Source organism: Bombina bombina, chromosome 2 (genome assembly GCF_027579735.1).
Source record: "Bombina bombina isolate aBomBom1 chromosome 2, aBomBom1.pri, whole genome shotgun sequence".
Classification (NCBI taxonomy): Eukaryota; Metazoa; Chordata; class Amphibia; order Anura; family Bombinatoridae; genus Bombina; species Bombina bombina.
In genome coordinates, this window is record NC_069500.1 from 213435292 (window position 1) to 213462006 (window position 26715).

General features: G+C 42.8%; 1 protein-coding gene and 1 non-coding gene across 3 annotated transcripts in view; both read left to right on the plus strand.

Annotated features, from left to right (window-relative positions):
* The window catches only part of XRCC4 (X-ray repair cross complementing 4), a 984771-nt gene that overhangs the window by 500001 nt on the left and 458055 nt on the right, over window positions 1-26715 (plus strand). For both annotated transcript variants that reach the window (XM_053701466.1, XM_053701467.1), the window contains exon 4: window positions 362-528. In XM_053701466.1, coding sequence (XP_053557441.1) covers window positions 362-528 — 167 coding nt within the window. The remainder of the gene's footprint in view (window positions 1-361; window positions 529-26715) is intronic.
* On the plus strand, window positions 3511-3626 carry LOC128650602 (U5 spliceosomal RNA). The gene has a single exon (XR_008400882.1). It is a non-coding gene; the product is annotated as a U5 spliceosomal RNA (small nuclear RNA).

Here is a 26715-nt window from a genome sequence, read left to right on the forward strand (position 1 = left end):
ATATATATATATATATATATATATATATATATAATGCAAGCATCTACAAACAAAAAGTTTTTTGTCTGATTAAGTTATTGGTAGTTAAAACTGTATTGTTTTTTACTAGTTGGTTGGAAAATAGTACATAATCTCACAAAGAAATTAATCAATATGTCATGCAAATTTATGGCAATTCAGAAAAAAAATATTACATAAGACCACATAAATAGTTGTGAGAGGGCAGATTTGGACAAGGTTTATTACAGGTTTGAATTTAATAGATAATAATCTATTGATAGAGGTCAACATTTGCAGAAATACATACTTGATATTCATATTTGTGGCATTTTTCAGTTATTTTTTTTTACTTTTATTCTAGTTTAAAATTGGATCACTCAAAGTAAGAAATGTCAATAACCCTGCAGAAGTCATCAACGAGTTGATTGAGCACTGTTTGAACTGTGCAACAGAGTTGCAGATCAACAATGAGCATCTGCAAAAAGAAAATGAAAGACTCCGATGTGATTGGAATGACATGCATGAAAAGTAAGTTTGTCTCCATAGTCTGATAGTCAGTATGTTGTTATTGTTATTATTATTATTATTATTGTAATTATCATTGTTATTGTTAGCTTTGAAGTAGCTGAAGATTTAAGATTGCATTTTAAAGGGACAGTCAACACCAGAATTTGTGTTGCTTAAAAAGAAAAAGAGTTCCTTTATTACCCATTCCCCAGTTTTGCATAACCAACACTGTTATAGAAATACACTTTTTACCTCTGTGATTACCTTGTTTCTATTCCTCTGCAGACTGCCCCCTTATTTCAGTTATTTTGACAGACTTGCATTTTAGCCAATCAGTGCTCACTCCAGGGTAACTTCACGTGCATGAGCTCAATGTCTTCAAGGTCTAAGAAATTAGCATATGAACCTCCTAGAATTAGCTTTCAACTAAGAATACCAAAAGAAGAAAGCAAAATTGGTGGTAAAAGTAAATTGGAAAGTTTCAGAGCCCATTCGGGGCAGGTTCACACAAGCAAGCCTGCTTCCTGATATGTAAAAAACAGCGGCCATTGGCTGCTTCTTACACTCTCCGCCACCTCTGAGTTGGCGGAGAGAAATCACCCTAAATTTGTTCATTTGAGGTGATTGACAGACAGTCCCTTCTCTTACATGATTGGTTGCACAAGGGAAGGGGGCAGCATTACATGCTCACTGCCCGTAATCCACTAAAATGTGCAGACAAATTCTCAAGTTCAGAACACAGACTTTATTACATGGGGCCCAATTTGTCAGTCATCGCTCTGGGTTTGGTATTCTGTCAAAGTTAACACTCCGATTAATTCCCGTAGAAAAATAACCTATCCTTTGAGTTCCCATACAGATGCACCAGCGTCATTCAAGAAGGGAGCGAGCCTCGTGCACACTCATGTTATTTCCCTATTCAGTTTAAGGACGTTTACTATGAAATTTCATGAGAGTTAAGTGAAATCTCATGAGATCACAGTAAATGAGTTCATGACTTAGCACTGTTGATGCGGATTGACTGCAGTTCATTTCTTCATTATTATTTTTTTACCTGCAGCTGGACAGCAGCTGAATTATAACTTTTTACACAGAACTTACTCTGGTGAGCTGAGGAAATTGTGAGGTAAAATATCTTCGTTTTTTTACATAGAGATGCTCAGGTGATATTTTCCTGTCCGCTTTTTACAGTTATATTGCATCAGTTTCAAGTGATTTAGCATATGAGTATTATGTTCCTTTAAATGATTCTTCATGCGAGAGAGACTGGCCTTGTGCATCTATTAACACAATTATTTTAAAAATTAGCATAAGTAGCATAATCATGCAACAAATCACTTCCCTAAATAGTGTTTAACATTTTCTATTTTTAAAGTTACTAACGATTGTGGATGCCACCTGAGGTCACACGCTTATCCAACAGTCTAAAAAATAGCAAGCAAGTATAAAGCACCCATGCCAGTGTATTCACTTCTTTTGGTGATTTTAAAGGGACATTAAATACTAATCAAATGCTAGATAGAATGCATCATCTCTAAGAAAAGATTAATTAGAGAATAACATGCAGCTGTGTTTTTTTAAAGTTTAGTTAGTTGTTTAAAGTGAAGGTCCATTTTGATGAATTAGTGCCCGGTTTTTAATAAACCTATTAAAAACAAGGGCACTTTAATCCATCAAAATTGACATTTCACTGTTTTCTTCAAAAACTTACCTTTTAATCCTGGCAGCCGCTCCAGCACTTCCTCCGCCAGTCGCAAGCCTTCTTCACGGGTCCAAAATAACGAATCCGTCTTCCTCCAATCACAGCATTACATCAGGCCAAGATTCCCCTGGGGGGGAAGCTGTGATTGGAGGAAGCCTGAGTCGTCATTTCTGACGTCTGCAGAGGCTTTCTGACGGCCCAGGGAATCGCTGGAGTGGCATTCAGGATTAAAAGGTAAGTTTTTGAAGAAAACAGTGAAATGTCAATTTTGATTAATTAAAGTGCCCTTGTTTTTAATAGGTTTATTAAAAACCGGACACTAATTCATCAAAATGGACCTTCATTTTAAATATTGACAAAATAAGTGTAAACCTTTAGGGCCAGATAAAAAGTGGAGCACTAATTAACGCTCACGCTTGAGTGTTAATTGCTTTAGAAGTAAGATTTTCTTCTTAAACGGTAAGAGTCCATAGCTGCATTCATTACTTTTGGGAATTTAGAACCTGGCCACCAGGAGGAGGGAAAGACACCCCAGCCAAAGGCTTAAATACCTCCCCCCCCCCCTTCCCTCATCCCACAGTCATTCTTTGCATTTCATCACAGGAATACTGTCCGTGTTCTGTTAACCAGATCTCGTCAGGCATGGAATCGTCTGGGTCAGATCAGCCCTCTGTGGAAGCGGTTTCCTCTGAGGCTTCAGGGGCCCAACACTCAGGGTCGGAGGGGTTGAGGGATCCTTTGTTTTCCGTTCCGGGTGGCAAGCTAGGTTAGACGTGTGGGGATGAAGTTAATCTCCTTGTCGTCTCCAATTTACTTTTCTTTTGGGGTATCTTATTCCAGTTCTGAGCTTCGGGAGAATGGGATCTCTAATTGGCTGGTCCTGTTAGTGTGCCCATTTTTATTGGGCATTAACCTGCGGGTGCGGCCCTCTTTTTCTTTGATCCAGTTAGGATTTATTTTATTTCCTTTTAAGAAGCTCATGTCTGTTATCATTTTTCCGTTTGGAAACATTTCTTCTCTGGAATTTGATACTAGCGATTTTGTGGTCGCTTGGGCACTTCTGCGGAAGTTGAATGTTAAGGTGTTAGTACATTGTTATATCTTTAGATCCTTTTGTCGATCCCTACTGGGGTTTTTTATTTTTCTGTGGGCTAGGTCAGTTCTGGGGTGCCCTATGTAGCAGGCTGGTCCTGGTCGGGCACTGGTTTCTGTTCCTTATGGTCTAGATCATCCACGTGGTGCCGGTGTATCTGGCTGACCTGGTTGGGTGGTGAGTTGCTCATTCGGATGAGGAGTTTGTTATACTCTGGTTTCTCTTCAGATCGCATAAATCTTTCACCTTTTTCTAAAGATTTCCGTGAAGAGTAACAACCATGAGCTTTCAATAATTTTTTGAGACTCTGCCCCATGCAGGACTATAACATGGTAGAGGAGGCTTTTTGTTCCTAGACGTCAGGCTCTTTCTCATTTCTTCTTTTGGGTGGGGCATCAGAGGGTTTGTACTCAGTCCTCATTGTCCTGTTCCTGATTGCTGGTGGGATTCTAGAACCGGGTCCTGCTAAAGCTTACTCTTGGGGTTCCGGAGGTCCCTTGGCCTCGGAGCTAGGGTACGCCATTCCCAATGGGACTGGAGGTTTGGTTGACTCCGTAGACATCTGGGGTACCAGGTTGGGGCGATTTTTTTATCTCCTCTTTGGTATTCTTCTTGGTGAGGCCTTGACGTCGGCACCTCTTCTTTAAGGGGTCAAGGTGACTTAGGCTTCCTTTTTTCATCTGTTCTGGAAGTTAGGGCATTTATGGCCTTTTTCTTCCTCCTGTTTCTCGTCTGCTCCCATATTTTTGTGGCTCTTGAGAATGCGTTTGTCTCAGTTTTTTCCTGGCGCTACCCTTACTTACGACGTCTCGGTTTGATCTGTTGCTCGCCTGGAATTGTGATGCTCATTCATCGTTAATTCCTTGAGCTGGGGGCATTGCCGGTAGGTTGCTCCTGTAAGGATTGTTTGGAGACTATATTATTTTCTCATGCTGGATTATCTAGTTTTTGAGCTCTATTTCTTGTCAGCTCCTTAGTATTTGGACTTTGGGGTGTTTCCACTCAAGCCTTTAGGAGTTATGCTATCTGTCTCTGGGATGCTTTGTGAACGTCCAGTTGTCCAAGGACTTTTGGATGTGGCTGTGATTGCATCTCCTAGGGTACAGGGTTCTCTATATGAGGTATCCCAAGGGTTCCTCAGGGGTTAATAGCTTGTGGCCAGCTCCGGTTTCCGGGTGTCCGTTTTTTTGGACATCTTCTTGTCTTGGATATCTGACCGAGTCTCTTAGATGGGTACTGGGCGATTCAGTCCTTCCGGTTCTGAGACATCCACTTGCGCCTTCAGGTGGTTTTGCCTTCTCTTATAGAGACTTGGAAATAGCCTGATGGTTCGTTAAGCTGCCTAGCAAGCGGAAGATTGTGGTTGAGATCTGTTGCAGCTATTTGCACCTTAAATATGTGCTTAATGGCTGTTTGTGTTCTATTAGGCCGGCTGTTGCAGCCGGATGGTTCCTCTACAGTCGGTATTGACTTTGCCGTCTGTCTGCTGCCGCACTCCCCATGCCTGTGGGCGGGTGAGCGGTTATATTTTGCATTTCCATCCCCTTAGTGAGATTGGGGCATACTAAGTTATCCACCTAGTGTCCCAGAGGTCTTCCTCTGTTCAGTGGGGTTCCCCCTGCCTTGAGTGCAGGATTTCATGCAGGGTTGGATCCTGGTATCGTGCCATCACTGTTGTCTCTCTTTTCCCTGGGAGTGTCCCTTCTTGTAGGGATTGGAACTGGGTCTGGGTTCTGGATCCCGAGCTTGTCCTATGTTCTGTCATACTTAGTTGGTTAGCATACCAGTCTTGTTAGCAAATGGCCGGGGTTTACTCTACCCATTGGTACTGTTTAGTTCCCCCCTTTTTCCTTACTGAGGATCTGGTGGTTTGGGGGAATTGTTGTTTTCCCTGCCTTTGGAAATTGCCGGTCGTTTTGGTGCTAGGTCCGTCGCCTCGAAGAAGGGGTCAGAGGTCTGACTGCTCGGTGGAACCTTGACCGTGTATCTTACTAGATCTTGTGATCTCTCCTTAGGTGGGAAGTTTCCCAGTGTTTCCTTCCTCAGCTGGTTGTAGATGTGTTCCTACTTTCCTGTTTTTGCCTGGGAGGGAGTTGGTTTCTGCACATCTTCGGAATGTTCCCTCTGTGGGAGTCCTGGTGCAGTTCCTAGCTGGTTGGCTAGTGTTAGCGGCTGGTGTCTGCTAGACTTTTGTTGCAGATAGAAGCCTGTGGCTTCATCTGGAGCACAATAAGATTTCATGGTGCTATTTTTAGGCGTTTTCTGGGGGTGTTTTTTTATCCCTCAGTCTCTCTTTTATGAGTGCAGAATGCACTCTGTGTGAGGGATGGGATCTACCTTGTCATTCTAGGTCTTTAGGGTTGGGACGTTACATGGTCCCTTGCATTTCCATTCAGATAGTTCTGCTGGGGTTCCTTTTACCCTAGGTGTTGGTCTTGAGATCTCTTGTTGAGTCCTTCTTCCCTTCAGGGGGTATGTGGAAGGTGTGGGCTTGGAGCCTGCGGGTCTTGTCTCCTCGGGGGCTTTGTGCTCGGTGGAATCTAGTGATTCTGAGCAGTCTCTAACTAGGGCCTTACTGGTTTTAACTGATGGGCAGTTACTTGGTCCTTTCAGATTTTATCCATGTTTCTGGTGAAGCAGTTTTTTTGTTAGGTGATTGGGCAATTTCAGGATGTGGTGCCCTCCGAATGGGCCGCCTCGTCTACCCGCCCTTTTTTTGCATTCAGTGTCCTTTATAGCTTGGGTATTGTTTCCCAAAAGTAATGAATGCAGCTGTGGACTCTCCCTGTTTAAGAAAAACTTAAATTATGCTTACCTGATAAAAAAAAAATTCTTCTGACGGGGAGAGTACACAGCTCCCTGCCCACGTTTTTTATATGGGGCGGCCGTTTCTTCATTTTTTATTCTTCTGGCACCTTTTTTGCCCTGATATTTCTCCTACTGTTCCTTGTTCCCTTGGCAGAATGACTGGGGGATGACGGAAGTGGGGGAGATATTTAAGCCTTTGGCTGGGGTGTCTCTGCCTCCTTTTGGTGGCCAGGTTCTGAATTCCCAAAAGTAATGAATGCAGCTGTGGACTCTCCCCGTTAGAAGAAAAGAAAATTATAAGGTAAGCATAATTTAATTTTTTTGCGCACATCCGGTTGCACTCGTATTATGAGCTGAAAGTAAGCTGTTTTCGCTCTAGCGGTAACCCGACTAGAGCAAAAAAAACGAGCGTTCACGTATCCCCCCATAGAAGTCAATGGAGAAAAAGACCAGCACATTCTTGTGCAAACACGACCATTATGTAGCATAAATCGCAATTGGGCTCACGCGATTGCGTTTACGCTCAACTCGTAATTTGAGTGCAATTTAACATGCGCCAAAACGATTGTGAAAACTCATTATCGCTTGTGCAAAAACGTTTGCGCCTCACTTGTAATCTGGCCCTTAGTGTCTATAAAGCAATGGACGCTGCCATGTTGTAACTTAGGTTACCTTCTCTGCTGTGACCAATTAGGGACAGTTATAAATAGGTTACCAGAGTGTGCAACCAATGGCTGTGTTGAATATAACAGTGTTCTACACTTCCATTTCTAACAGGAACTGAAAAGCTCACAATTTCAGAATGGAATTACAGGAAAAGGGGACAAAATAAATAATGAATGTATATTGTAGAGTTTTATTAATATATACAGTTTATCATTTCTATATTACCATCTCAAAGCGTTTAATGTCCCTTTAATGATCAGTGAGCACAATGTACTGATGTGTTTATGTGCTTCTAATATTCTACTTTGGCAACAAAAGAGAGAGTCATGAGAAGACCAGCAATGGGCACTTGTTTCTTAAGGGAAAAGGTGAAGGATAGTGTCAATCTTTAAGCTTAAAGGAATAGTCTAGTCAAAATTAAACTTTCATGATTCAGATAGAGCATGCAAATTTAAGCAACTTTCTAATTTACTCCTATTATCAATTTTTCTTTGTTGTCTTGGTATCTTTATTTAAATGTAAGCTTAGAAGCCGGCACCTGTGTAGCGCTTGCTTATTGGTGGCTACATTTAGACACCAATCAGAATGTGCTACCCAGGTTCTGAACCAAAAATGGGCCTGCTCCTATGCTTACATTCTTACTTTTTCAAATAAAGATACCAAGAGAAGGAAGAAGAATTGATAATAGGCGTAAATTAGAAAGTTGCTTAAAATTGCCTGCTCTATCTTAATCATGAAAGTTTAATTTTGACTAGACTATTCTTTTAAACCATGGGTCTTAAACTCAAATTACCTTGGGACCACTGGTCAAGTTTTCTTCTCCCATGGGAGCCGCTTTCAAAACTTTGAACAAAATTAAAGTTATGGGGCAACTCCCCAAATCACACCCTCTACCTGTGCACGGAGAGTTAAACAATTAATTGCTAAATATAAGAAAAAAGTAACTCTTAGACCAGCACAATGGAATAGACTAAATTAAAGAGCCAGATTCCTAACCTTTCCCAGAAACACAGACAGACAAGGGATGCAATTATGTCAATTTATCATCAATCAAAATTAGCAATAATAAGTGTACAAAATATATATAATCCTATGTGGCAACAAAAATTGTAATTGTGAACGACTGAAAGTCCCATATAATTAGAGAGTCATAAAAGATTAACCCTTATAGAGGCCTCTATTCCAGGGTGTTTGTAAACAGCTTAATCCTGGTATCCAGATTGAAACATCAAATGTTCCATAAGTAGGTCCCCAAAAAATGAGCATCCTGCAGTTATTGAAATTATATATAGGCAAAATCTTGTGCAGATACAATTGAAGTTAAACAGGTGTATTGAGCAATTCTGCTGTATCACAACAGCACAGCAGCTATATCAGCATCTTTAGAAAGTTACCCAAGATCGACTTAGGGGTAAGCCTACCAATTCCGCTGTATCTCTGCTCCTTGTTAAAAGTCAGTAATTTACCTGCTCCATATGTTCCGTCTGTCACAGATATAGCCAATGTTTAAGGCACTTAGTGGTAAGTTCCACGCCTTACTTGTTTGCAGGACGCCTCTATGCTTGCTTCTTTCGACTCCATTCAATGTTAGAGCTTCAGCGTTCAAGCGGCAGGGATCAGCTGTTACCCCACCGACATCCAACAACAGCTATGCGCGTTTCACCCACAAATCATTGGGCTTCTTCCAGGTGAGTTTGTAATTGTTTGCAGACCTGTGTCACAAGTCTGCAAACAATTACAAACTCAGCCGGAAGAAGCCCGATGATTTGTGGGTGAGTTTGATTTCCGGCTGAGTTTGTAATTGTTTGCAGACCTGTGTCACAGGTCCTCAAACAATTACAAACTCAGCCGGAAGAAGCCCGATGATTTGTGGGTGAAACGCAGGTAGCTGTTGTTGGATGTCGGTGGGGTAACAGATGATCCCTGCCGCTTGAACGCTGAAGCTCTAACATTGAATGGAGTCAAAAGAATCAAGCATAGAGGCGTCCTGCAAACCAGTAAGGCGTGGAACTTACCACTAAGTGCCTTAAACATTGGCTATATCTGTGACAGACGGAACATATGGAGCAGGTATATATATATATATATACTCTGTTAAACAGATACTATCAGTAATGGCGCTGTGTCATATGTGTACACACCCCCACACCCTCACACACACACCCAGACCCCCAAACACACACAAACACACCAACACAAACACACACAGACACACACACACAGACCCAGACCCACACAGACCCAGACCCCCCCACACACACACACATACAAAGACCTACACATACACCCAGACACACACACATAGACCCCCCCACATACACTCACAGACCCATACCCCCACACAGACCCACATACACACACCCACACAGACCCACACAAACACACGCAGACCCACACACACACCTACACAAACCCACGCATACACAAACAGACCCACACATACATACACACACAGAACCACACACACAGATCGACACACACACACAGAACCAGACAGACCCCCCCACACACACAGACCCACACACACACACAGACCCATACATACACACACTCACACAGATCCACACATACAGACACACACAGACCCACACACACCCACACAAACACATACACACAGAGACGTACACACGCACAGACCCACACATACCCAGACCCCCACCACACACACAGACCCACACACACACCTACTCAAACCCACACATACCCACACATACACAAACTGATCTCCACATATACACACACACACACTCACACACACAGACGCATACATAGACACACTCACACAGACACACACAGACCTACACACACCCACAATAACACACACAGACATAAACACACACAGACCCCCCCACATACACACACAGACCTACATACAACCACCCACACAGACACACCCACACATACACACACAGACCCCCCACACATACCCACACACACACAAATCCACACATACACAGACCCCCCTCACACACACACCTACACACACACAGACCCACACACACACAGAGACCACTTCACTCACACACACCCAGACTTACACATACACACACACACAGACCCACACAAACACATACACACACACAAACCCACACAGATCCCCTAACACACACAGACCCCCCCACAGACCCCCACACACAGAGACCCCCCCACAGACCCCACACATAGAGACCCCCCATAGACCCCCACGCACAGACTCCCACACACAGAAATCCCCCACAGACTCCCACACACACACCCACAGTCCCACACACACCCCCACAGTCCCACACACACACCCACCCACCCCATACAAAGACCATCCCACACAGAGGCCCCCACACACACAGACCCCCCACAGACAACCCCACAGACATAGACCACAGAAAGGGGAACAGAAGAGAGAGTCATGAGAAGACCAGCAATGGGCACATGTTTCTTAATGGAAAAGGTGAAGGATAGTGTCAATCTAAAGGAATAGTCTAGTCAAAATTAAACATTCATGATTCAGATAGAGCATGCAATTTTAAGCAACTTTCTAATTTACTCCTATTATCAATTTTTTTCTTTGTTGTCTTGGTATCTTTATTTGAATGTAAGCTTAGAAGCCGGCCCATTTTTGGTTCAGCACCTGGGCAGCGCTTGCTTATTGGTGGCTACATTTAGACACCAATCAAAATGTGCAACCCAGGTGCTGAGCCAAAAATGGGCCTGCTCCTATGCTTACATTCTTGCTTTTTCAAATATAGATACCAAGAGAAGGAAGAAGAATTGATAATAGGTGTAAATTAGAAAGTTGCTTAAAATTGCATGCTCTGTCTGAATCATGAAAGTTTAATTTTGACTAGACTATTCCTTTAAAGCAGGGGTCTCAAACTCAAATTCCATTGGGGCCACTGGTCTAGTTTTCCTCTCACATGGGAGCCGCTTCCAAAATTTCAAACAAAATTAAACTATATATACCTACCCACACACACACCCAGACCCCCACACACACAGACCCACACGCACACACACAGACCCCCCCATACACACAGACCCAAACACAAACAGACACACAGACTTACACATACACACACACCCAGACCCACACATACCCAGACCCCCCCACACACAAATACACCAGACACACACATAGACCCCCCCACATACACACACACAGACCCATACCCCCACACAGACCCAGACCCCCACCACACACACAGACCCACACACACCTACTCAAACCTACACATACCCACACCTACACACAGACCCAGACAGACAGACTCACACATACACAAACAGATCTCCACATACACACACAAACACACACAGACGCATACATACACACACTCACACAGACCCACACATACACAGATACACACAGACCCACACACACCCACACACACAGACATACACACACACAGAACCACACATACCCAAACCCCCACCACACCCACACACATAGACAGACCCCCCCCACATACACACACACAGACCCACATACAGACATCCACAGACACACCCACAAATACACAGACCCACACACACAAACCCACACATACACAGACCCCCCTCACACACACCCCCAGACTCACACATACAGGGAGTGCAGAATTATTAGGCAAGTTGTATTTTTGAAGATTAATTTTATTATTGAACAACAACCATGTTCTCAATGAACCCAAAAAAACTCATTAATATCAAAGCTGAATATTTTTGGAAGTAGTTTTTAGTTTGTTTTTAGTTTTAGCTATTTTAGGGGGATATCTGTGTGTGCAGGGGACTATTACTGTGCATAATTATTAGGCAACTTAACAAAAAACAAATATATACCCATTTCAATTATTTATTTTTACCAGTGAAACCAATATAACATCTCAACATTCACAAATATACATTTCTGACATTCAAAAACAAAACAAAAACAAATCAGTGACCAATATAGCCACCTTTCTTTGCAAGGACACTCAAAAGCCTGCCATCCATGGATTCTGTCAGTGTTTTGATCTGTTCACCATCAACATTGCGTGCAGCAGCAACCACAGCCTCCCAGACACTGTTCAGAGAGGTGTACTGTTTTCCCTCCTTGTAAATCTCACATTTGATGATGGACCACAGGTTCTCAATGGGGTTCAGATCAGGTGAACAAGGAGGCCATGTCATTAGATTTTCTTCTTTTATACCCTTTCTTGCCAGCCACGCTGTGGAGTACTTGGACGCGTGTGATGGAGCATTGTCCTGCATGAAAATCATGTTTTTCTTGAAGGATGCAGACTTCTTCCTGTACCACTGCTTAAAGAAGGTGTCTTCCTGAAACTGGCAGTAGGACTGGGAGTTGAGCTTGACTCCATCCTCAACCCGAAAAGGCCCCACAAGCTCATCTTTGATGATACCAGCCCAAACCAGTACTCCACCTCCACCTTGCTGGCGTCTGAGTCGGACTGGAGCTCTCTGCCCTTTACCAATCCAGCCACGGGCCCATCCATCTGGCCCATCAAGACTCACTCTCATTTCATCAGTCCATAAAACCTTAGAAATATCAGTCTTGAGATATTTCTTGGCCCAGTCTTGACGTTTCAGCTTGTGTGTCTTGTTCAGTGGTGGTCGTCTTTCAGCCTTTCTTACCTTGGCCATGTCTCTGAGTATTGCACACCTTGTGCTTTTGGGCACTCCAGTGATGTTGCAGCTCTGAAATATGGCCAAACTGGTGGCAAGTGGCATCTTGGCAGCTGCACGCTTGACTTTTCTCAGTTCATGGGCAGTTATTTTGCGCCTTGGTTTTTCCACACGCTTCTTGCGACCCTGTTGACTATTTTGAATGAAACGCTTGATTGTTCGATGATCACGCTTCAGAAGCTTTGCAATTTTAAGAGTGCTTCATCCCTCTGCAAGATATCTCACTATTTTTGACTTTTCTGAGCCTGTCAAGTCCTTCTTTTGACCCATTTCTCCAACATAGGTGTGTCCGGTCCACGGCATCATCCTTACTTGTGGGATATTCTCTTCCCCAACAGGAAATGGCAAAGAGCCCAGCAAAGCTGGTCACATGATCCCTCCTAGGCTCCGCCTACCTTAGTCATTCTTTTTGCCGTTGCACAGGCAACATCTCCACGGAGATGGTTAAGAGTTTTTTGGTGTTTAAATGTAGTTTTTATCCTTCAATCAAGTGTTTGTTATTTTAAAATAGTGCTGGTATGTACTATTTACTCTGAAACAGAAAAAAGATGAAGATTTCTGTTTGTAAGAGGAAGATGATTTTAGCAAACGTTACTAAAATCGATTGCTGTTTCCACACAGGACTGTTGAGATGAAGTAACTTCAGTTGGGGGAAACAGTTGGCAGACTTTTCTGCTTGAGGTATGACTGGCCACATTTCTAACAAGACATGTAATGCTGGAAGGCTGTCATTTCCCCCATGGGGACCGGTAAGCCATTTTCTTAGATTAAGTAAAAGAATAAAGGGCTTCATAAGGGCTTAAAAAACTGGTAGACATTTTTCTGGGCTAAAACGATTACTTTGCTAAGCATATTTTGCAGATTATGACTCTTAATAGTTATTATAATCTTGGGGATTGTTTTAAAAAAACGGCAGGCACTGTATTGGACACCTTTTTCAGATGGGGGCCTTTTCTAGTCATAGGCAGAGCCTCATTTTCGCGCCACTAATGCGCAGTTGTTTTTGGAGAGCAAGGCATGCAGATGCATGTGTGAGGAGCTAAGAACCACTGAAAAAGCTTATAGAAGGCGTCATTTGGTATCGTATTCCCCTCTGGGCTTGGTTGGGTCTCAGCAAAGCAGATACCTGGGACTGTATAGGGGTTAAATGTAAAAACGGCTCCGGTTCCGTTATTTTAAGGGTTAAAGCTTTCAAATTTGGTGTGCAATACTTTTAAGGCTTTAAGACACCGTGGTGAAATTTTGGTGAATTTTGAACAATTCCTTCATACTTTTTCACATATTCAGTAATAAAGTGTGTTCAGTTTAAAATTTAAAGTGACAGTAACGGTTTTATTTTAAAACGTTTTTTGTGCTTTGTTGACAAGTTTAAGCCTGTTTAACATGTCTGAACCATCAGATAAGCGATGTTCTATATGTATGAAAACCAAGGTTTCTCCCCATTTAAATATATGTGATGATTGTGCCATAGTGTCCAAACAAAGTAGGGACAATGATGCCACAGATAATGATATTGCCCAAGATGATTCCTCAAATGAGGGGAGTAAGCATGATACTGCATCATCCCCTTCTGTGTCTACACCAGTTTTGCCCACACAAGAGGCCCCTAGTACATCTAGTGCGCCAATACTTATTACCATGCAACAATTAACGGCTGTAATGGATAATTCTATTGCAAACATTTTATCCAAGATGCCTACTTATCAGAGAAAGCGCGATTGCTCTGTTTTAAACACTGAAGAGCAAGAGGACGCTGATGATAACTGTTCTGACATACCCTCACACCAATCTGATGGGGCCAGGAGGGAGGTTTTGTCTGAGGGAGAAATTTCAGATTCAGGAAAAATTTCTCAACAAGCTGAACCTGATGTTGTAACATTTAAATTTAAATTAGAACATCTCCGCGCATTGCTTAAGGAGGTATTATCTACTCTGGATGATTGTGACAATTTGGTCATTCCAGAGAAATTATGTAAGATGGACAAGTTCCTAGAGGTTCCGGTGCCCCCCCGATGCTTTTCCTATACCCAAGCGGGTGGCGGACATAGTAAATAAGGAGTGGGAAAGGCCCGGCATACCTTTTGTTCCTCCCCCTATATTTAAAAAATTATTTCCTATAGTCGACCCCAGAAAGGACTTATGGCAGACAGTCCCCAAGGTCGAGGGGGCCGTTTCTACTCTAAACAAACGCACTACTATTCCTATAGAAGATAGTTGTGCTTTCAAAGATCCTATGGATAAAAAATTAGAGGGTTTGCTTAAAAAGATGTTTGTTCAGCAAGGTTACCTTCTACAACCAATTTCATGCATTGTTCCTGTCACTACGGCAGCGTGTTTCTGGTTCGAAGAACTAGAAAAGTCGCTCAATAAAGAATCTTCGTATGAGGAGGTTATGGACAGAGTTCAAGCACTTAAATTGGCTAACTCTTTTATTTTAGATGCCGCTTTGCAATTAGCTAGATTAGCGGCGAAAAATTCAGGGTTTGCTATCGTGGCGCGCAGAGCGCTTTGGCTAAAGTCTTGGTCAGCGGATGTGTCTTCCAAGACAAAATTGCTTAACATCCCTTTCAAGGGTAAAACACTGTTTGGTCCTGATTTGAAAGAGATTATTTCAGACATCACCGGGGGAAAGGGCCATGCCCTCCCTCAGGATAGGTCTTTTAAGGCTAAAAATAAGCCTAATTTTCGTCCCTTTCGCAGAAACGGACCAGCCTCTAATTCTACATCCTCTAAGCAAGAGGGTAATACTTCACAACCCAAACCAGCCTGGAGACCGATGCAAGGCTGGAACAAGGGTAAGCAGGCCAAGAAGCCTGCCACTGCTACCAAAACAGCATGAAGGGATGGCCCCCGATCCGGGACCGGATCTGGTGGGGGGCAGACTTTCTCTCTTTGCTCAGGCTTGGGCAAGAGATGTTCAGGATCCTTGGGCACTAGAAATAGTTTCTCAGGGTTATCTCCTGGAATTCAAGGAACTACCCCCAAGGGGAAGGTTCCACAGGTCTCAATTATCTTCAAACCAAATAAAAAGACAGGCATTCTTACATTGTGTAGAAGACCTGTTAAGGATGGGAGTAATTCATCCAGTTCCAATAGGAGAACAAGGGATGGGGTTTTACTCCAACCTGTTCATAGTTCCCAAAAAAGAGGGAACATTCAGACCAATTTTAGATCTCAAGATCCTAAACAAATTTCTCAGGGTTCCATCGTTCAAAATGGAAACCATTCGAACGATCCTTCCCACCATCCAGGAAGGTCAATTTATGACCACGGTGGATTTAAAGGATGCGTACCTACATATTCCTATCCACAAGGAACATCATCAGTTCCTAAGGTTCACTTTTCTGAACAAGCATTACCAGTTTGTGGCACTTCCATTCGGATTAGCCACTGCTCCGAGAATTTTCACAAAGGTACTAGGGTCCCTTCTAGCGGTTCTAAGACCAAGGGGCATTGCAGTAGTACCTTACTTGGATGACATCCTGATTCAAGCGTCGTCTCTGTCAAAAGCAAAGGCTCATACGGACATCGTCCTAGCCTTTCTCAGATCTCACGGATGGAAAGTGAACAAAGAAAAAAGTTCTCTGTCCCCGTCAACAAGAGTTCCCTTCTTGGGAACAATAATAGATTCCTTAGAAATGAGGATTTTTCTGACAGAGGTCAGAAAATCAAAAATTCTAAGCTCTTGTCAAGTACTTCATTCTGTTCTTCGTCCTTCCATAGCGCAGTGCATGGAAGTAATAGGATTGATGGTTGCAGCAATGGACATAGTTCATTTTGCACGAATTCATCTAAGACCATTACAACTGTGCATGCTCAGACAGTGGAATGGGGATTATACAGACTTGTCTCCGACGATTCAAGTAGATCAAAAGACCAGAGATTCACTCTGTTGGTGGCTGATCCTGGACAATCTGTCACAGGGAATGAGCTTCCGCAGACCAGAGTGGGTCATTGTCATGACCGACGCCAGTCTGGTGGGCTGGGGCGCGGTCTGGGAACCCCTGAAAGCTCAGGGTCTTTGGTCACGGGAAGAATCTCTTCTCCCGATAAACATTCTGGAACTAAGAGCGATATTCAATGCTCTCAAAGCTTGGCCTCAACTAGCAAAGGACAAATTCATAAGGTTTCAATCAGACAACATGACGACTGTTGCATATATCAACCATCAGGGGGGAACAAGGAGTTCCCTGGCGATGGAGGAAGTGACCAAGATAATTCAATGGGCGGAGGATCACTCCTGCCACTTGTCTGCAATCCACATCCCAGGAGTGGAAAATTGGGAAGCGGATTTTCTGAGTCGTCAGACATTCCATCCGGGGGAGTGGGAACTCCATCCGGAAATCTTTGCCCAAATAACTCAATTATGGGGCATTCCAGACTTGGATCTGATGGCCTCTCGTCAGAACTTCAAGGTTCCTTGCTACGGGTCCAGATCCAGGGATCCCAAGGCGACTCTAGTAGATGCACTAGTAGCACCTTGGACCTTCAACCTAGCTTATGTATTCCCACTGTTTCCTCTCATTCCCAGGCTGGTAGCCAGGATCAATCAGGAAAGGGCTTCGGTGATCTTGATAGCTCCTGCGTGGCCACGCAGGACTTGGTATGCAGACCTGGTGAATATGTCATCGGCTCCACCATGGAAGCTACCTTTGAGACAGGACCTTCTTGTTCAAGGTCCATTCGAACATCCGAATCTGGTTTCCCTCCAACTGACGGCTTGGAGATTGAACGCTTGATTTTATCAAAGCGTGGGTTTTCAGATTCTGTAATAGATACTCTGATTCAGCCTAGAAAGCCTGTAACTAGAAAAATTTACCATAAAATATGGAAAAAATATATCTGTTGGTGTGAATCTAAAGGATTCCCATGGAACAAGATAAAAATTCCTAAGATTCTATCCTTTCTACAAGAAGGTTTGGAGAAAGGATTATCTGCAAGTTCTCTGAAGGGACAGATCTCTGCTTTATCTGTTTTACTTCACAAAAGGCTGGCAGCTGTGCCAGACGTTCAAGCGTTTGTTCAGGCTCTGGTTAGAATCAAGCCTGTTTACAGACCTTTGACTCCTCCCTGGAGTCTAAATCTAGTTCTTTCAGTTCTTCAAGGGGTTCCGTTTGAACCCTTACATTCCGTAGATATTAAGTTATTATCTTGGAAAGTTTTGTTTTTGGTTGCAATTTCTTCTGCTAGAAGAGTTTCAGAGTTATCTGCTCTGCAGTGTTCTCCGCCCTATCTGGTGTTCCATGCAGATAAGGTGGTTTTGCGTACTAAGCCTGGTTTTCTTCCGAAAGTTGTTTCCAACAAAAATATTAACCAGGAGATAGTTGTACCTTCTTTGTGTCCGAATCCAGTTTCAAAGAAGGAATGTTTGTTACACAATTTGGACGTAGTCCGTGCTCTAAAATTCTATTTAGAGGCTACTAAAGATTTCAGACAAACATCTTCTTTGTTTGTTGTTTATTCTGGTAAAAGGAGAGGTCAAAAAGCAACTTCTACCTCTCTTTCTTTTTGGCTTAAAAGCATTATCCGATTGGCTTATGAGACTGCCGGACGGCAGCCTCCTGAAAGAATCACAGCTCACTCCACTAGGGCTGTGGCTTCCACATGGGCCTTCAAGAACGAGGCTTCTGTTGACCAGATATGTAAGGCAGCGACTTGGTCTTCACTGCACACTTTTGCCAAATTTTACAAATTTGATACTTTTGCTTCTTCGGAGGCTATTTTTGGGAGAAAGGTTTTGCAAGCCGTGGTGCCTTCCATTTAGGTGACCTGATTTGCTCCCTCCCTTCATCCGTGTCCTAAAGCTTTGGTATTGGTTCCCACAAGTAAGGATGACGCCGTGGACCGGACACACCTATGTTGGAGAAAACAGAATTTATGCTTACCTGATAAATTACTTTCTCCAACGGTGTGTCCGGTCCACGGCCCGCCCTGTTTTTTTTAATCAGGTCTGATGAATTATTTTCTCTAACTACAGTCACCACGGTATCATATGGTTTCTCCTATGCATATTTCCTCCTGTACGTCGGTCGAATGACTGGGGTAGGCGGAGCCTAGGAGGGATCATGTGACCAGCTTTGCTGGGCTCTTTGCCATTTCCTGTTGGGGAAGAGAATATCCCACAAGTAAGGATGACGCCGTGGACCGGACACACCGTTGGAGAAAGTAATTTATCAGGTAAGCATAAATTCTGTTTTTGCCAAAGGAAAGGAAGTTGCCTAATAATTATGCACACCTGATATAGGGTGTTGATGTCATTAGACCACACCCCTTCTCATTACAGAGATGCACATCACCTAATATGCTTAATTGGTAGTAGGCTTTCGAGCCTATACAGCTTGGAGTAAGACAACATGCATAAAGAGGATGATGTGGTCAAAATACTCATTTGCCTAATAATTCTGAACTCCCTGTACACACACCCACACACAGACCTACACACACAGAGACCCACACACACACAGAGACCACTTCACTCACACACACCCAGACTCGCACATACACACACAAACACACACACACAGACTCACACAAACCCACACAGATCCTCTCACACACACAGACCCCCCACACACACACACAGACGCCAAACACAGAGACCACCCCACACACAGAGACCCCCCACACACAGAGACCCCCATAGACCACCCCACACAGAGGCCCCCACACACACAGATCCCCTTAGACCCCCCCACATACAGACATCCAGACACACACAGACCCATACAGACCCTCCACAAACACACAGACCCCCCACACAAGTTATGGCATGACAAAGTAAAAAAAAAAAAAAATTAACAATAAAAGCAAGCTATACTACTGACATAAATTGTATACACAAAAAAAATATCTGTATAAGGCAGCACATACCTTGCTCAACCTATTCTGCTACTGCTTCTGATGCTGCTAGCTAAGGCTCAGATCATCACACTTTCCAACTGACAGTGACACTACACCCCCCAGGCCAAAGAAACAAACTGCTCTCCTACTGCTCACTCGCTGCTCTACTGCCAAACCCTGCTGCTATGGCGCCAATTCTATCACACTGCGTACTCAGGGGCTTAATTAGGATTACAGCTCCGCCTCCAGCCACCCCCACGTGATATCATCATCCTCTCCTTGCAGCTCCAACACCCGCCCCCCACCACATGATGTCGCCATCCTCTCTGCACAAAAAATTTAAGAGATTAATATTTTTGAAAATGTTTATTGGGAAACAGCTCTATTCTGGTGTATCATTGGCGGGCTGTATTGTAACCGGTTCGTGGGCCGGAAATGGCCCACGGGGCGGTACTTTGAGAACCCTGCTTTAAAGGGACACTAAACCCAAATTTTTTCTTTCATGGTTCAGATAGAGCATAGAAGAAAAAAAGAAAAGGGCGCCTCCTAGTGTAGCCAATCAATGGTATGATATATCAATATTTGTAAAAGTATACTCACAATATGAGAAGGCAAAGATAATGCCTAGGAATACGGTCTGAGAACTTGCAGTGTCCCAGCAAACTGTGCACCAAGATGGGCTGCTCCTTCCAGAATCAATGCAGGATTAAAAAATCTATGATGGAAAGGAAAGAAGGGCGACTCCTAGTGCAAATCAGTGAGATATTCTTAACCCGTGCAACCACCCGGGGGCATAAGGGTACTAACGTTTAGAGAAGCACCCAATGGTGCAAATGACACAGACTGGACTATTATATTGGCCCAGTGCACATAACCATTCGTCTCCCAGGTGTGTTAGCTCCAAGATATCTTTGGTATGCAAAAGTAGCAAACGTTTTGAAGAGACTCCAAAAAGTGCTTGGTATAAAAAAAAGATTTTTTATATTAAAAAGTACAAAAATACAGTACAATAGTTAAAAACAACAGTACTATTTGCTAATAGGCAATAGGCTATGGCAAATAGTACTGTTGTTTTTTTTTTTTTTTAAAGAAGCTTTATTGATGTAATTCTAACAGTACAATAAATGTGATCAAAAACAAGTCGTACATCCAATTAACAGCATACATTCAGAGTGCTTTAAACAATCAAGTTGTAGTTACATCGTAATAAGATCTTAGAAGGTCTTACCATCAATCGGTAAGATCCTCTTAAGTTGAGTACAGATTTTTCAATTTTAAACATTCTCTCTAGGGTACAAGTCCGTTACCCAAGAGCTCTATTAAAGTTTTGATTTCCAGAGCAAGATTGATAATTTTTCTCTGTTTATGTGTTGGTCAAAATCGCCAGGGGGAGGTGAGTGTAAAGAACAGAAAGAAAGAGAAGAGAGGTCGGTTAGTGAATAAGGGGGGGGGGGGGAATTAAAAAAATTGTAGTCCATTTATTATATTGTTTTGTTCCAGATTGCTAGCATGTATTCGTAACTGTCAAGTCTGTGGGTTTTGAGATAGTTATAACGTTCAAGGGTAAGAATGTCAGAAACCTGCAATCTCCATTCCAGCAGAGACGGCACATCTCGGGATTTCCATCTCTTGGGGATGAGATTTTTAGCTCCTGTCAACATTACCAAAACGAGAGCCAGTTTAATCTTATCTTGTATTTTGGGAAGGGAGCAAAATAGCAAACTGTCAGGAGTTTGTGGGATTTGTATCTGTAAGATATCTGATATTTTAGTATAGACTTCTGACCAGAATACATTTAGTTTTGGGCAAAGCCACCATATGTGAAGCAGCGTGCCCTCTTCTCCACACCCTCTCCAGCAAGTATTGCTAAGCGTGGGAAATATTTTATGAAGCTTGGATGGTGTAAGATACCATCTGGTCATGAATTTTAGATGAATTTCCTGTATGGTAGCTGACACGGACGTGCGTTTTGTTAGTCTGAAGGCTTTTCTCCAGGAGTCTACATCAATTTCCTGGGCCAGATCTTTGCTCCAGGCTAATGTGTATGAGGGGGCATCATTAGTATCTGCAATGGAGGTGATTTTGTATAGTAGTGATATTAAATGTCTAGGGGTCGTAGGTGTGGTGCATAGTTTTTCAAATTGTGTAAGTTCCCTTCCCAAATCCGATTCGCATTTGTGATGGGTAATGTAATGAATGAGTTGGGTATAGTTCATCCATTGGGAGAAGATCTCCCCGAATGTTTCTCTTAGTTGTGCATGTGATTTAAACTGTTTATTCTCAACCGCGTATAGGACGGATCCTTCTTTTATATGGTATGGACGTTTAATCCGGTGGCTCAATGCGCTGTATGGGAGGCCCTTATTTTCTATGATAGGAGTTAGAGGGGAGAATTTAGATGAGATATGAGTAGAAGTAGCAATTATCTTATCCCACTCATTGAAAGCGCTTGCTGTCAGTATGTATTTCGCAATTTTTTTAGGCCTGTCTGGTGGGGGAGACCACGCTAAGGTGCCCATATTATTAATTGGGAATATTTGACGATCAAGGTGTATCCATGCTTTATCCTCAGTGTTGTGGGACCACTCGACCACTCTTTGGAGCACTATAGCCTTCTTGTACGTGTTTAGGTTTGGGAGACCAAGGCCTCCTCTGTCCCTTGTTAAATACATGGTTTTTCTCGCGACTCTAGGTCTGACACCAGACCATATATATTGGTCTATAAGTCTCTGTAATTGATTAAGATAGTTATCTTGCAAGGGGAGGGGTAGTGCTTGCATTATGTATAATATTCGTGGGAGCACGTTCATTTTGATAATCCCTATTCTCCCTAACCAGGACAAGGGCTTGTTTTTCCAAGTAAGCAGATCTCTCTCTATATCTTTTTTAAGAGGGATAAAGTTGTATTTAAAGAGGTCTGTTGGTACTGGTGTAAGATGGATACACAGATATTTCAAACTGGTTTTGGCTATAGTTATATGATGTTCATTTTTTAGTCTCTGCATACAATGGCTTTGGGTATTGATATTCAACAATTCAGATTTATTAAGATTCAGTAAAAAGTTAGACACTTTCCCGTATGCTTTCAATTCCTTCAATAATTCGGGGATGGAGGTTTCAACTTTTGTTAAAGTAAAGAGGACATCGTCCGCATATAGCCCCTGCTTGTATTCTGTGTTACCAACTGTTACCCCGGAGATATTAATATTATGTCTAACCTTTTGGGCTAGGATCACCATAGAAATTGCAAAAAGCAATGGTGATAACGGGCAACCCTGTCGAGCCCCATTGCTTATGCGGAAACTATCGGAGAGCGTGCCATTCACCCTGACTTTAGCGTTTGGTTTGGAATACAGAGCCATGGTCATATTTCGGAACTCCTGTGGTATTCCCATCTCGCTCATAGCTTTTCTCAGGAAGGGCCATCCCACCCTATAAAAAGCCTTCTCCCCGTCAGTGGAGAAGAGCACCATAGGGAGGTCAGAGACCCTTGCGTGGTTGATCAATTGGATAACTTTAGATGTGTTATCTCTTGCTTCTCTCTTGGGTACAAAGCCTACCTGATCGTTATGTATCAGCTCAGGGATATATTTATTAAGTCTATTTGCTAATAATTTAGCTAATATTTTCATATCATGGTTGATGAGCGAGATGGGTCTAAAGTTTCCTGGTGTGTCTGCAGGTTTCCCTGGCTTAGCTATAACTGTGATATGGGCTTCTAGTAAGGAATCTGTCAGCGTGGGGTTCTCTCTTAGATTATTAAAAAGTAATTGAAGGTGGGTGATGAGGGTCCTCTGGAACTTTTTATAGTATCTAGAAGTGAGGCCGTCTGGACCCGGGCTTTTACCCGTTGGCATATCTTTAATGGCTTTTGATATTTCATCTAGAGATATTGGAGCAGAGAGAGACCTCGCCGCGTTTGTATCTATGGATGGTAAATGCAGTCCTGCAAAATATTCATCCAAGATCTCCGGGGATGGGGTAGATATATGGTCTGTCAGGTTTCCACCTATATTGTATAATTTGCTATAATAGTCTTGGAAGGTTGAAGCAATTCCTGCGCTATCCTTTATGTCTGTGTTATCAGGGGAGGTGAGTGAGTGTACATAAGTGTTCAACTGTTTTCTGCAAATGGTTCTGGCAAGGATTTTCCCTGGTTTATTGCCTCCTTCAAAGTAATATTGCCTCAAGAACAAAGCATTTTTTTGATGTAGCTCTGTGAGATGGCGCTTGAGTTCTGCCCTAGTGTCAAGGAGCTTGTTTTTAAGTACATTATTAGAGGGGGCTTTTTTGTGGTCTATTTCCAGGGTTTTGATGGATTCTAGCAGTTTAGAGTGCTTTTCTCTAGACAGTCTATTTAGTTTAGATTTATGTTTAATAAATAGCCCTCTGATTACCGATTTATGTGCTTCCCACTCAGTAATATGGGATGCAGTGGAGTGTGAGTTAATTTCGAAGTATTCTTTTAGTTGTTTCTGGATATCCGTTACTATTAAATGGTTACCTAGTAGTGTGTCATCTAATCGCCATAATCTAGAGGAAGTAGGTATGTCAGGCCAAAGGATCCGACAGGTGACTGGAGCATGATCTGACCATGTAATAGGTCCAATATCACATGCGTCTGTGATAGTCAACCCATGAGAGTCCGTGAAGATGTGGTCTATCCTAGTGTAACAGTTATGTGGGTTTGAATAGAAGGTGTAGTCCCTACCGGAGGGGTGAAGCGCTCTCCAAGTGTCATGCAGGTTTAAATCATTGAAGGTAGCCTTAATGGACTTAAGGGCAAGTTTGGGGCTATGGTAAGAGCCTCTAGATTATTATTATTATTATTATCGGTTATTTGTAGAGCGCCAACAGATTCCGCAGCGCTATAATGAGTCTATAGCAGGGTCTAGGGCTAGATTGAGGTCTCCTGCTAAAAAGATAATTCCCTGCGCATGGTCTAAGAGTAAATTGGCTATTTTTAAAAAAAAATTTGGCTGGACTTGGTTCGGTGCATATACGTTAAGGAGCGTAATATGGTGGCCATATAATGTACCTGTGAGTAGGAGATAATGGCGCTCAGGGTCTCTCTCTGTTTGAAGTATTTGTATTGGGAGGGATTTATGAAATAGTATGCCTACCCCCGCTTTTTTGTGCGGACCTGATGCAAAGTAGGCTGTGGGATAGTGTGTATTATGCCACTTAGGTTCTTTCCCTTTTCGAAAGTGGGTTTCTTGTATCATCAATATATGGCTATTTATCTTTTGGAGAGAGTGGAAAGCTATGGACCGTTTCCAGGGGTTATTAAGACCTTTGGCATTTATAGTTGTGAGGTGTATTGAGTGATCCTGGAACTTACTGATTTTGGAAGGCATTGCAGTGGAGAATTTTTTTTTTTAAGAACGGGGAAGAGAAGAGCTAGTGCTTATGAGATAGGAAGTGTGACTAGAAGAAACAAGAAGAGAAGAAAATAAAGCATTGGTTAGTATTGGGGGTAGTTGGAAATTGCCGCCCTGGCAAGGAAATAAAGCAAAGTCACTTGGGGTAGTAAACCCATTGTAGGTCATTATTGTATATGTTAGGAGCTAATATTGTCATATGGCATTAAGAAATAAGGGGAGGGGGGCTGCCCAGAAAGAGAGAGCAACGAAAAGCTGTAGTTAAAGATTTGGGCATCTAGGGAGGGGGAAGGGCCTAGAGGTTACATAGGTTTAGTTAGATTTAAATTCGAGCTAGTGAAGCAGAGTACAAACAATTCATAAGGGTGGTAAATCTGAAATGACCCCGATGACCTAATGATTGTGTATGAGCGTTATGCAGATTTAAGCCCATCTAAGGTATTGTTACATATCTGCGCAAACTACACTATATGTGAGAAGCAGGTAGACATCTTGGTTTTTGTTAACTTTGTGTGTGTCAATAAATTTGGAAGTCGAGACTCCCCAGGGGCATGTTAGTAAATGATCAAACTACAAGTACCTGGCCCTAAGGCAATGGGCCATTGGTGTGGTCAGATACTCCTTGAAGAAAGTGTGCAAGCAAAGAGCAATGGTGGATTTATAGGTATACCATATGTCCTAGGTTTTGCTATATTAGAGTCCAAGCCTGCCTAGCACAAAGCATTGCCAAGCAAGCTTAGAAGCAGATATATGAACAAATATAACTGTCAAAACATCAAAGGATAACATATAACTTGAACTCTTTATACGATAAGTCTTGGGCAGGTGTCCTTTTCCTACCAATAACAGGTTATACATACAGGTACGTTACCAGATATAGGGGAGGCATCTCCACTGCTGCGCGGTGAAAATAGTACATTGCATCTAGCTATCTATTTTAACATGCGGTTGTTGTGCACGTTGTCCTTGTGCGTGAAGGACAAGCCTCCCCTCAGGCTAAATCATTAGTGATCTTACTTCAAGTGTAAAGTAATAAGGCACAGCCTAAACGAATTGTCACAAAGAACTTAGAGCATTTGCATAAGTAACCATTCTATAAAAACATAAAAAATAACACATAAGATAGTCTGTTGATATGACAGAGCATAAGTATAATGAGGTAGCGGTGCAAGCGTCTATTACTAAAGATCAGAGCTTGACTGTAAAAAGCCGCTGTAACCGTATAGGTGTCATATAACCTAGGCTCCATTCGTATGAAGGCACAAACATTATAACACATTTATGTCAGTGGGAATGCTTAAGAATATAAACACAACAAGAAAACAAAGTCCGCCATCAGGTAGATCATATAGATTTTTACATTACCCCTGTACCAGTCTCAATGCAGAGGATGTCCCTCTTCTTGTCGGGTCATAGGGCATGCTCAGAAAAAAGGAGAGAAAAAAAAACAGAAGAAGAAAACAGGACATACCCTATACCCTGTTTAGGAGATCCAGGTTGTCAGCGGGAAACTGCAAAAGTTTCTCATCTTGCCCTGAACGGGCGGATGGGTCTTCAGGTATTCTCCTCCGGCCTTTGCTCTGGAGGGAGGGTGGATGATGTCCCTTCTGAGGGATCCTCCAGTCGGGCATTATCGGTATTTGGTGGCGATGCAAGATCTTTAAAAAACCTGTGGGTCCATTCCAGGGCGGTATATGTATGTTCTGTTATGCTGAGTGGCCACTAAGGAAACAGGGAAACCCCACCTATAGGGGACTCCATTTTTTTTTAGAAAGGATGTGATATGCGCCATTTCTCTCCTCTTCTGAAGCGTTACCGGGGAGAGGTCTGTGTAGATTTGTATCTCCTCTCCTGCATGGAAGACAGGATGATTCACTCTAGCACATTTCAGGATCTCCTCCTTATCCTTATAGTTGAGGAATTTAATAATAATGTCCCTGGGGAGAGCTTTGGGTGGTGGTTTGGGCCGTAAGGCCCTGTGGGCTCTCTCGATGGGGATCTCCGCAGCAGATGGGCTGTTTTTCATAGTTTTGTAGAGGGCTTGAAGGTATCCTTCAATTGCCGGCGGATGAACTGTTTCT